This window comes from Notolepis coatsorum (assembly GCF_963971535.1).
Source record: "Notolepis coatsorum genome assembly, chromosome: 1".
In the NCBI taxonomy this organism is placed as follows: Eukaryota; Metazoa; Chordata; class Actinopteri; order Aulopiformes; family Paralepididae; genus Notolepis; species Notolepis coatsorum.
Window position 1 is genome coordinate 133,208,245 of NC_140165.1, and position 13,281 is coordinate 133,221,525.

General features: G+C 39.9%; 2 protein-coding genes across 6 annotated transcripts in view; both read right to left on the reverse strand.

The window, feature by feature from the left end:
- The window catches only part of golm1 (golgi membrane protein 1), a 55,705-nt gene extending 49,273 nt beyond the window's left edge, over positions 1 to 6,432 (reverse strand). For both annotated transcript variants that reach the window (XM_084326544.1, XM_084326545.1), the window contains exon 1: positions 6,297 to 6,432. The gene's annotated coding sequence lies outside the window, so the exon portion shown is untranslated. The remainder of the gene's footprint in view (positions 1 to 6,296) is intronic.
- A 2,226-nt stretch (positions 6,433 to 8,658) lies between these two features.
- Positions 8,659 to 13,281, reverse strand: part of LOC311241200 (G-protein coupled receptor-associated protein LMBRD2B-like) — a 28,593-nt gene continuing 23,970 nt past the window's right edge. For 3 of the 4 annotated variants that reach the window (XM_084329941.1, XM_084329942.1, XM_084329940.1), the window contains exons 17-18: positions 10,665 to 10,770; positions 8,659 to 10,502 (exon numbers count right to left, since the gene is read on the reverse strand). In XM_084329941.1, coding sequence (XP_084186067.1) covers positions 10,439 to 10,502; positions 10,665 to 10,770 — 170 coding nt within the window. In that variant the 3' untranslated portion in view covers positions 8,659 to 10,438. The remainder of the gene's footprint in view (positions 10,503 to 10,664; positions 10,771 to 13,281) is intronic. The other variant, XM_084329943.1, reaches the window with a different exon arrangement.

The following is a 13,281-nucleotide window of genomic DNA, read 5'->3' on the forward strand; positions in this document are numbered from 1 at the left end:
ATATCACTTGTCACAACAACATACAACAGGGCACTTCACCAAAAGAACAATGATGATTTATTTTGCGCATAATCTCACACACATCCACATTTCACAGATTCATTTAGTTTAACAGTTATTGAGTTTGAATATGGCCAACCAGTGACAATGACATTGAAACCTTGTGTTGTGTTAATTACAGCTCAATTAAATTATAAGGTAGCAGCTCCTATAAAACAAGGCATTGCCATGTATTGTTTTCAAGTACATACTTCCATGGTAATTAACACAACACAAGAATTCAATGTCCCTGATGATGTCAGAGTTTTTGGATGTGTGTGAGATTATGTGCAAAATAAATCAGCATTGTTTTTTTCCGGTTTAGTGGCCCTTTAACACTTTCTCTGCCAAGGACGCCTAAACTCGTCATTCCCCGCCATGCTAATTCTGCCAATGACGCCGTAACACGTCATTGAGATCAATATTTCAAAAATCTGTGATCGCAATCATATTTCTCCCGCGGAGACTTGAGATCTACTGTTGATCCCCTCTCAACTCTCCAACGGTTCAAGAGCGCCATCTGGTGGCCGATCGGTGGATCGCCCAAACCGGAAACCGGAAACGGAAACTGGTGCTCATCCAAATTCGGTCCGATCACTCGCTATAGGTCCCGGGACTCAAGCTAGACACAATGGATAGCAATCCGTTACCAATAACTCGATAAACAACATGATTTGGACGTATATACTATTATACAACCTGGAGATGGATCGCCTATTTCAACATCCCATAATAGGAATATTTCTGCTCCACGCTGATCGCCCAACGGCCCGAGGAGACTGGGGTGAGTTTCAGCGTTTTTTTTTACCATGTTCGATACAAACTGCTCTAATGATCATATCACCCACACTAGATGAATCATCCAACGTTGGCCACGGAATTATAAACAACCCCCCCCCCCATCCGGTCAACATCAGATGATAAGTAGTAACTTCTAGAAGCACGTCCATTTGAATTTTTTTATCTCGCGCCGATCGCTATCAAACTGTATACAATCATCAATATAATGCATTTAGGGCTATAAATCACGTTCTGCAGAAAACGATAAAAACATATTTATACTTTAGACCGTATTTTAGTATGAATATGTGAATGAAAAAGTATAACGTTGCTACACCCTGAACAATAGATACTTGATGTTGAATGGGCCATAGTAATGTCAATTTAGCAATACAATTTAAAAAGTTATAGCCCTGCAAAGAAGAGGAACTTCTCCATAGACAAATAGAGCTGGCAGAGGATGGTATAATGATGTACATAAGCCTGGCGAAGAAAGTGTTAATAATGGGCAGGATTGATGGTCACTTTCAGCTAGTACTCTGCTCATAAGGATTCCCACTAAATTCTCTTAGTTTCAAGTTTCTTTAATAGTTGTCATACAGAAGTACAGAATACTTTTATACAAAATGCTTCTTACTGTTACGCTCCAGAGACTGTGCAAGACAAGATAAGTATGAAATAAAATAACATAGTATAGCATGTAAATTAGAAGTAAAAAAAATGAGGTCACAGTGTTCAGTATAGACATATGTACAATGTTCGATGCAGAGTAGACGTAACTGAGTTACCATATAATATACAATACTGTGTAGTGTACTAATATACAATACTATATAGTGCAAGGCAGAAATAGGATGAGGTGCAATTTAGGTACAATTTACAGTAGGTGTACGAGTTGTAGTGCAAATCCTTTATCAATAAATATAAAGTGTGTTTGTGTGATCTAAAGTGTGGAGAGTGGGTGCTGCAGTGTGTTGTTTGTTTAAGTGAGTGTGTGGGTGTGTGTGCTGTGTGCATTTGATGGTTGTTGCATAGTGTTTATTGTTCGTTTAGCAGCCTGATGGCCTGGGGATAGAAGCTTCTTCTGAGTCTTTCTGTGCTCGCCTTAAGACTCCGGTATCGCTTGCCTGACCGCAGCAGTTCAAAGAGGCAGTTGTTCGGGTTCCAAATTGACGATGTTCAGCCAGTGTGTGTACAGCAGTGATAAAGGATTCAACATTCTCACCCGGTTCTTGGTTCCTTCTGTTGAAACATGCTCTATCAAATATGACGTTCCTCTTACTGACACAATGTGCGTTGAACGCATCTGTGACGTCCTTGTATTTCTTTTTCTGTTCCTCTGTGAGCGGCAAAACACTTAACCTGTTAATCTGTAGACCGTTTTCGCCCTAAAGGTACATGCCTAAGTAAATGGAAGATTGCTCCACTTCTGCAAGGTCAATTTGCATGTTCTTGGTATCTATGAACATCTAGGGACATGGGGGTATGTATTTCCAGTGTCAGAAATATTGTGTCTGTTACTAGGCTGAGTAAATTGTAATGAATAAATTAATTATGATTTATGATTTTGATGATGATGATCAAAAATTGATATGGGGCACGAGAAAATGCTCACTGAGCTCATTCACCACCTTATTGAGATCATGTGTACAAAAACATCTAAGCAAATGAACCGCAGGAAGATGATTAAACAGAAGGATTTGTAGATACAGTAATGAATGATAATCGACATAATTATAAATTCATATTTGACCTTGACCTTGACCTTATTATGGCCAAATCATACATCTATGGATAGGGGAAATGCTCCTCTTTCCAATGGCAGGGTTGAATCTGGATTTAGTCATTTCTTGCGTTTTTTACGATAATTAGCATTTTTCGATAAATTTGTATTTCCGATAAATCGTATAAAACATTGGTAAAAATTTAAATATACACTTTGACTACTGTTTTTGATAGGGTTATGGTCTTTACTCTTGGCTACAAAAAAAATATTTAAAAACATTGACCTCTTAACATCCAAGGGCCCACATGTGGACGATTCTTTGCCGACCTCTAGTGGCTTGGGTGTGCATAGAATTAAAGCCCTATTTGTTGCCTGTCGATTGCCCTTTCAGGGAGTAGGGGGTATCTGCAGAGCCCCAGAGCCAGGCTGGACGGGGCTTCGTGGTCTGGACAAGTATTAGTGGTCTGGACAAGTATTGCGGACTTTCTGGACTCTTTTTGTATCACAAACAGTACTGTATTTGCAAATCTGGTATGTCATAAATGTATAGATGTAGCAGTACTGTATCTGTATGTCATGTATGCATAGCTGTCAACCCTACCGGTTTTTCCGGTATTCTCCTGTTTTTTTAACCCTCTTCACGCGCTGTTCACGGCTCACGGATTGGTACGTATTTTGTACTTATTATTATTATTTTTTACAAAATGGCTGCAATTCTCCTCCGTGACGACAGGTGGCAGCAGTGTAGATTAGACCGTTATCACAGGAAGTCAGACCGTTGCGACCCGAAGAAGACAGCGACGCGACCGGATAAAGCTCAGAGCTCAGGGGAGAGAGTAGACTGATGCACCGAGGCGGCCGCGGACCGAGGGTGTCAAATCAACTTAGCCAGTGTCTCTTGATTGCCCACTCTGTGGCTTTTGTCTCTGGAACAAAAGGTTTGCAAATCTTCTGTGGATAAAACAATACAAATGCAGGAATGTGTTGGTTGGTGAACACTAACAGCCGTTTGCTCTGCGCCTCCACTGTCCCCTCCTGCCATTCCTCCACGGATAGCAGCCTTCACTGACGCCCAATTTCCTGAATGCGATTTATACATATAAATAAATTGATCCGTTTTAAAAGTTGTCGTGAATTGTCATGGTATGACAAATACAGTTACTGGTAACTCGCAGGCATTGCAGAGATATTGAGGGAAAAACACAAAATCGCATTGGCTTTTTTTCTATCTCATTTTTTCTCTGTAGAATGAATGAATGAAAACTTTATTTAACAGATTGCAGAATGGGTACAATACAGTACGGCTCAATACAGACATACAGACATACTACACAGACATAATAGACACACACACTGTTCCAAAAATGATATTCCCATTTCCCACTGCTAAATTAATGACCATAGGTATTTTTTATAGCTTTTTCAGGAACATGGCATGTCTTTTTTTATCATGCATATCCTGTTACCTATATTTTTTTGCATTTTGCACAATCAATGCGGGCGTGACCACCTGCATTTCACTGTATGTGACAAATAAACCTCTTGATTCTTCTTGAGTTGTCGTATTAATATGTAGCCTACAGTGATGAAGGTATAAAGACACTGGTAATACATTGATTGATTGCTAAGGCCTAACTAAATTAATAGTTGGTTTCAGGTTGGTTGTCAGTTTGGCCATGGGTAGGTAGGGAATTTATTTTATTTTTTTATTTTATTCTTTCCCACGGCGACTATGGATAGGGAATTTCTTTATTTAATTAAAATGTTCACAACAACATGGATGCATGTACTCTGCCAGCATGTTTAATATCCATAATACTAAATGTTTGACTAAGATTTCTATGAAACTTTATTCTAAAAAAAAAAAAAAAAAAAAAAATCGTTTTTTTTTTTTTATAATTTTTTTAAAAAACTCATAAAATATATTGGGTTGCACCTAAATCGGCAGGGTCGGTCGGCAACCTGAAACCAACTATTAATTTTGTTAGGCCCAACTTTAACAGATGGGTACAATACAGTATTGTGCAATACACAATTGTTAAGGGGATGCAGACCAGAGAAGGACTTCTTCCCCCATTTTCAATTCATCATAACATTTATGTATGAATTGTAAGATTTCAATAAATATGAACATGTTAATGCTACTACTACATAAACTGAATTTATACTGAATTTGTCTTACACTTAATGCAGGGATGTTCACAGCATTTCACTTTCAACCAGGTATCTGATTAATTTAATGTAGCAACTAGTTCACCCAGTCCTTGTTGGACTGATAACTTTAAGTGGTTGCCCAGTGGAGATTTAGGATTCACTGACTGTAGACCAGGGGTAGGCAACCCTAGGCACGCGTGCCTGCATAGGCATGCGGGGGCATTTGCATAGGCACAGGGGGCAGCAGTAAAAAAAAAAAAAAAAAAAAAAAATGGTGTGTGATGTGTCCAAAAATGAATGGGCAAATGTGAGTGAAATGGTCACACTGTATGCAGCTGTTTGTCTGCATTGCACCCCCCCCCCCCCCCCCCCAACTCAGATTTAGGGTTGATACAACCATCATAATAATATTGTTAATAATAACAATAACAATAATGATGTAATAATGTAAAAATTATCATTAAAAATACCTGATTATGAGAAAAAAATTACGATGCATGGAATATTGTTGAGGCACACTAGTTACAACTATATTTCAAACAGGCACTCCATGTCAAAAAGGTTGCTGACCCCTGCTGTAGACTAAGAAAAAAAGCTGCAAGAAAACTAAATGTCTGGCATCTATGGTTTCCAAATACTGTCAAATTACAGTAAAATCAAATGCATTTACAGATTACAACCTTTATTTAATGGTTAATATTTTGATAAAAGGTAATTTACTGTATTTTTATAGCATTTACACTCTACACAGTAGGAAAACAAAATAATACCGGTTTTGACCAGCAGCGACAAGGCAGCTCCATTGGGAGGGGGCGGGGCCGGGTGGGAGGGGGCGGGCTGAGGGGGCGGGGCCAGGATAAGGGGCGGGGCTAAGACCTGCACGTTTTTTCAAATCGAAATGTTGACAGCTATGCGATGTATGTCATATATGTCCTGATGAGTTGAAAATGGGGGACCCTGATGTAAACAAGACGAAAGTCTTTATCTGGTCTGCATCCCCTTAACAATTGTGTGTATTGAGCTGTAATGTATTGTACCCATTCTGCAATCTGTTAATAAAGTTTTCAATCAATCAATCAATCAATCAAACTGAGGAGAGGTGGTGCCTGCAGTGCTGTGTGTCCACTCTGCTGCTGCAGGACGATAGAGGAGCAAGATGGCCCAGGCCGGGCAATCTGACACGTCCACCTCAGCACTGTAGATAACCCGAGGTAGACCACCTAGTGTTTGCCAAATCACACCAGCAATTTGAAGCAGATCCATTCCACACCGTAGCTATCGAACCGTAACGTCAACGTAACAGCTCAATTAATTCTACATACAATCCACGAAGCTGGGCAGACACAAGTACTGTTCGCGTTAGCTAGCCGACGTCGACAATGGATCTGGAATATATACGCTAGGATCTAACGAGGACGCATGTCTTCTAAACACACTGTGACAGTGTCAGTATTGTGACTCTGCGAGGGGAGAGAACCGAGATGATCTCCATCACATCTCTCGAGTGGAGGAGAGACCAGCAGCTATTGTGGCTAAGCTTCGTTAGCCCGTCTATCATTAGCGAGCCATCTCTCTCTGCTGGCGGTGCGAGGCTTACCTTAGCTGTCCACTTGATGTCACGTTAATAGTTATCCCTCTCGCAGCGTCTCTCATGGAAATCTCAATGAGTTCATTGGTACAGTAGTTATTGTGTGTCCATTGTCAATCGATGCTTCTTGCGGTGCTAACTAGTCTGTCGCGTTCGAGGCGAGTGAGACGTGAGTGGGGGAGCGTGGAAACTGTGGTGAGGAAAAGGCTGGCTGTAGACGGGCTTATTGAGCTGGATGGAAGAGGTGGAACTGGAACAGTTACTATGACTGGTTATTGACTGGATTTATTTATTATTAGTAATAGTAGTAATAATACTACTTTTTATGTAATCCTCCTTTAAAAAGTTGACTGAAATAATGTTGCATTGTTATTCTGAATGAATGAAAACTTTATTTAACAGATTGCAGAATGGGTACAATACAGTACGGCTCAATACACACAATTGTTAAGGGGAGACCAGAGAAAGACGTTTGTCTTGTTTACATCAGGGTCCCCCATTTTCAATTAATGGTGACATTTATGACATACACAACATACATGACATTTATGGCATATAGGGACATACAGGTATTTAGTACTGTTACATTTGTGACATATACGATATGCAAATATACAGTACTGTTACCCATAGATCCTGACAGAGTATATACATATGATGGGGAGGGGACTGTAGTACATTAGGAGGGGGTGGGTGTGAGAGAAATATACAGAGAATATATACATACGGTGGGGAGGAGACTGTACATTAGCGGTGGGTGGGTGGGAGAGAAATATACATACGGTGGGGAGAGTATATATATACATGCGGTGGGGATGAGGAGGGGGTGGGGTGGGGGGGTTTGGACATTTACGGTGGCCAGTTTAGAATTGCAGCCTCCCGTAGGCGCTCTTTAAGAGCGGTTTTGAATGTGGGTAGGGATTCACATTCCTTTACAGCTTTGGGTAGGGCGTTCCACATTGATGTGGCATAATTGCGAAACGTGTTTAGTCCCTTGTTTGAGCCGAATCTGGGTTTAACATGATTTGTTGAGCTTCCTCTGGTGTTGTGGTCGTGGTAGTCACTGACCTTTGGGAAGTATTTTGACATGTACATGGGTACCTTAGTCGTATAGTGTATCTTGTAGACCAGGCCCATTGTAAGTAGCTGTACTCTGTCGTCTACTCTAAGCCATCCTAGGTTGTCAAAGTGGGCAGGGGTGAGGTGGGTTCTAGGGGTAAGGTCAAGTAGAAGTCTGACCAGTTTGTTTTGTGATGTTTGTAATCTTGTTTTTAGCGCCTTTGGGGTGCTTTGGTACCATGAGGTGCAAGCATTCTAGGATTAGAGGTCTAAATGACCTAACTTCGACACACCCAAAATATTGCATAAATTCACACACCAAAATGGTGAAAAGGGATAAACTTGAACCGCTTTATACTTTGACAAAGAAGCCAGTGCCGATTATTAAAAATCCCTTAGGGGATGAATGCCACCCATTTAAGATGCATCCTTATAAAGAACTGGTTTTATAAGGAATCAATTCTCAGCATAATGAGAATGAATTGGATAATTTTCCGGTGGCAGACCAGTTAAGACCATGATCTAACATCTCTATTGGTCAGGGGAGAATCCCATTTGGCTGAGGGGTATGAAATAATGTCACAAATCATGCAATAGTCTGTCATTATATTTAGTCAACATTGTTTATCATCACAGGATTTCTGTGATTTCTAATATGAAATGTATACAGCCGGTGTGTGCTGAAGAATAATTAAAAGTAATGTAATAATTTAAGATGACAAAGTGATGCGTCACTAATTATCTTTATATTACAAGGGGTTCGTTCTCATTATTGTATCTGACTGACCCATACACACTGTTACAGAGGGAGGGGGATCTCTAGCACACAGTTAAAACAAACAGTCTAGTCTTTATACAGTGAATACAGTTTGGCTTTAAACAAACACATACTGTACAACTTCAAATAAAAGCAAAGTCCCAAATAAACACCTGTCCCAAATGAAGGCAGGGTGTTTTTACGCCTTTTGACGAATGGAGGCAGGTCTCGCTTAGAAGCCCGGTCTACAATAACTGTTTATCTGGTTGCCATTGACGCTTAAAAGCATTTTTAATTTTTTTAAATTATTAACAGTACTTTTAACGTACATGTTATGTGGCTTCACCTTCTCAGACAGCACTATGTCACCAACCTCTTTATTTAATCACAATTTAGCAGGTTACCATCAATCTTGGTGTCCAAGCTGATAGCTCCTGCTCTTCCATTAATGCAGTGATTCTAAGTCTTATCATCCATCTTTTCCTAAGCACCACTGGGGATCTGGTGCAGCGAAGTGTTAATAATAAAATAATCCATAGGATTTGTAGATGAATACCCAGTTCGTTATTTGTTTTATTGATGTCTACATGCTGGTACTTGTCATACAAGTAATATTTAAATAAACAATTGGTTATTATTTTTGTGCAAAAGGAATATGAGGCCTGTCCCAAATAAAGGCGAGTGAGTTTGATTTTTTGTTGTTGTAAATAAATACAAACAATATAAAATCAAAACAAATCATTGATCTCAAGAAATTAAATGAAAAAAATAAAAATAAAGCAAAACATAAAACTCAATTTATGTTCGAAAAGGAGTAGGAAGAAGTATACACTTATTTAATCCTACCCCTTTTCCACTACTCAAATGAGTGTACTAATTTAGAACATTACAAAACAAATATATATGCAAAACAAAAAACAAAAACTATATTTTGTAAAACATGAAAAATAAAATAAAAATGTAAACACCCGTGAATGTCAAATCCCTTCCTCATCCCTGTACCTTGTGAAGATCATTTCCGTATCATTCAGTTTGAATTGTCTCATATTTGGACATTGCTTTAGCACCACATTCAGACTGTTCCACAGTTTCACTCCACATATTGAGATGCAGTGTCTTCTCATGGTAGTGCGTACACTAAGAACTTTTAAATTGAGTTCTCCCCTCAGATTATAACCCCCCTCTCTATCAAAGAACAGTTCTTGAATGTTTCCTGGAAGTACATTACCTTTTGCTTTATACATTAATTGTGCCGTTTTAAATTCCACAAGATCATTTAACTTGAATGTTTTTGACTTTAAAAAAAATAATATGTTTGTGTGATCACGATAACCTGCAATGTGAAAACTATCCTTATGGCCCTTTTTTGGAGTATAAAAAGTGGTTGTAGTGTAGAATTATAAGTGTTTCCCCAGACTTCAGCGCAGTAATTTAAACAGTAGAGAATGTAGAGTGATTTTGAGTTCAGTGATTGAAGAGAGCCTGGGCTAAAAGTTTTCCGGTAATATAAAACAGTGGAAGGAAATTCGGATGGTTTATATTCCCTTTTGGAGGAGTTTGTAAAGTAGAAAAAGGCCAAGCTTCATAGAAGTGTTGCTTCAGGTACCTGTACAATTCCACTTGAAAATATATCTCATTAACAAGATTGAAAACCTTGTATGGGTGGTCAGGGTACCTGCTGCTTTTCTCCACTGTATCATATATCATATATTTGGCAGTCAATGGAGCCGGTTTAGCACAAGTGAAACAAGGCTGAAACCTAGCAGTAGTAGCCTCTTGGTGTAAATTACACTTAAATACCCCCACTTTGCTACCTGAACTGGATCCTTTTCAGGTGGCAGACCAGATAAGACCATAGCCTAATATCTCCCTTGGCCAGGGGTGGATTCCCCAGCTTTGGCTGATGGGTAGATGTTGGTTTCCCATGTGGCGGACACAGGTTCAAATCCAAGTGAGTTTCATAAACTAGGACTAGACTTTGGATGGGAGCCATGAGGTGACAGTGGTCCAATCCCGTTATAATCCCTCACAAAGAATATCTCCATCAGTGAATGAGATTCCAGTTCAGTTTCAGTAGTCAGTCACAACAATCCAGACACATTAAAAAAAATTGTCCCTGAGAGATTATTCTCCTTTCATCCATTTCCCCAACATTAAGTCTTTTTCATTTCTTCTTTCTTTATCACCAACAATATGTCTCAGTCTCGATATTCCTCTTCCATGTTCTCTCGCATAATGTCCCTTCTTCAAGTGATGTCCTATAATGGTGTTGCTCATTCTTTTATTTGTCCTTTCTTAAGGAGCATCTCTCCTTAGTTACGTGTCCTCGTGTCTATCAAACGTCATCAAAGATTCTTGTCTGAGAGGGTGAGAGGGACAAGTAACGTCCCCCTGTGTACCTATACACAGAGAGAGAGAAAATAAATAATTAATACTCACAAATGTTGTTTTGAATGGGAATGTTTCTTCTATACATTCTAGATCTGTGGGCCACACAACACAGCTTCCGTCTATCAACTGGGAGTACATGACACAACACAGTGAGTGAAAGCGACCCACACCTTTTGGTTGGTGAGCCTAGGAGGTCTTCCCTACTGTGGTCGACGTCCTGCAGTAGGCCTGTCTGCTGTTCCCTGTCCTGTTTCTCCCTCCAAGAGGACTGTGCCACTGTGACAGGTATAGAACAATATGAGCATGAGTACACATTGATTGATTGATTGAAAACTTTATTAACAGATTGCAGAATGGGTACAATACAGTACGGCTCAATACACACAATTGTTAAGGGGATGCAGACCAGAGTAAGACTTTCGTCTTTTTTACATCAGGGTCCCCCATTTTCAATGCATAATGACATTTATGACATACACAACATACAGATATATATCATGACATTTATGACATACTGTACAGGTATATAGTACTGTTACATTTGTGACATACGAGATATGCAAATATACAGTACTGTTAAACAGAAATCCTAACAGAAAATATACATACGATGGGGAGGAGACTGTACATTAAGAGGGGGTGGGAGGGGGGATTTGGACATTTACGGTGGCCAGTTTCGAATTGCAGCCTCCCGTAGGTGCTCTTTGAGATTGGTTTTGAAGGTGGGTGGGGATTCACATTTTTTACGGCTGTGGGTAGGGCGTTCCACATTTGTAGTTTCCAAAACACGTTAATGCCATAAGCTTCGGACGCTCTCAAACTTCGATTCTCCCGTTATCCTAGCTAAAAAGAGAGAGGTCTGAAAACTGTCTGGCTCCACTCTCTCATCACTCGGCCTGACTGCCGGTACAATCTGCGTTATCTTCCTTCTAAACAATTCCGCCACCATGCCGCAATCATGACATCACGGTTATCATGTCAAAATAAAAGTCCCTCGGCCTATCAGCCAAATATCAGGTAAAAAACAAACTCTGTAACAAAGAAATCATTCTTATCAATAAACATGAATTGTCTTCACATTTTAACTTCTGTACTGTAAATAATATCTATCTATTTATTTATCTATTTAAACACCATGAAATAAATGTCCAAAATACTTTCTATGAACAGAAATTACTCTTATTTACCAGACTAGGCATTTAGGCACCTACAACATTGTTGTGGCATAATTGCGAAACGTGTTTAGTCCCTCGTTTGTGCCAAATCTGGGTTGAACATGATTTGTTGAGCTTCCTCTGGTGTTGTGGTTGTGGTATTCACTGACCTTTGGGAAGTATTTCAACATGTACATGGGTACCTTAGTGGTGTAGTGTATCTTGTAGACCAGGCCCATTGCAAGTTGCTGTACTCTGTCATCTACTCTAAGTCATCCTAGGTTGTCAAAATGTGCAGGGGTGAGGTGGGTTTTAGGAGTAAGGTCAAGTAGTAGTCTGACCAGTTTGTTTTGTGATGTTTGTAATCTTGTTTTTAGCGCCTTTGAGGCGCTTTGGTACCATGAGTCTTCAGGGTATTCTTGTTTACCAGCAGTGATGCAGTGGTGATTTCATAAGTGGTTGCACTGTGTTTTAATGACGTCACGTGCACGCGCATAAATGTTCCCTTGCGTGCGCACAGAACAGCTCCAACCAGCATTATGATTAGAATGATTATTATGCATAAATAGTAGGAAACTTGTTTGTATAGGAAATTACTAGTTTTAGTTTAGTTTTTGTAAATATTGCCTTGAAATAGAGAAGCTGAAAAAGGTAGCAGGATGTAGCATTCAATATATAAAGAAATTATATTGTCAACAGATATGGTTGAAAAACAAACAATGTTTTAAATGTAATTGTAGATACAATATTGTAGTTACAATTTCTTTAATTGAATTAACTTAAACTAGAAAAGTAAATACAAATTAACAATGTAACTTACAGTTTACAGGACAGTTTCCTTCTGAAGCACAACTTAAGAAATGTCTCATCCTTCCAGTCGGGACCATTTGTCACATAGTGAGAGGTTCCACAGCTCAAGCAAACCCCCACCAATTGGTACAGGGATTGTATTTTGGTTTTGCTCTTCTCGTTCTTTGTTATGCTAATTGTTATGCAACGACAAGTAGCCAGGTGGCGTCTATGCTTTCCACAACAAATTCGTGTTTCCGCGTTCGAGTTTTGCGCTCTGATTAGCCACGCACGTTTCTGGTCATGTGACATGTGCGGCAATCGTGGGATGGCAAGTTCTGCGCCTATTTCCGGGTCTAACAGCCTGCAAACTACCTAACGCCTAGTTTATCACTGGTTAAGCTTAGGCTCTTTCGCGGTTGGTTAAGGTTAGAGTTTGGAATCAGGGCAGGCGTTATATCGCCATGCTCTAAGACAAACTCTAACCTTAACCAACATCAAAAGAGCGCCTAAGCTTAACCATCCAAAAACTTGCGGTCCCACGATTGGCGCACATGTCACATGACCAGAAACGCGTGTGGCCAATCAGAGACGCGGAAACACGAATTTGTTGTGGAAAGTATTCAGGCAGCCAGGTGAGTACCGGTACTTGGCGCACGGCACGACGAGTCGAGTGAAAGTTGTGAACGCATTTTTGTGTGCACGTGCGTGCATGTGCTCAGAAAGGTGGTGGAACGGCGTGGTACCGCGTGGCATGAGCACTGCACCCCTGTTTACCAGAGAGGAGATCCGGTACAAGAATCTAGTTTGTTGGTTGACTTTTTTTATTACATTGGATGCTGTA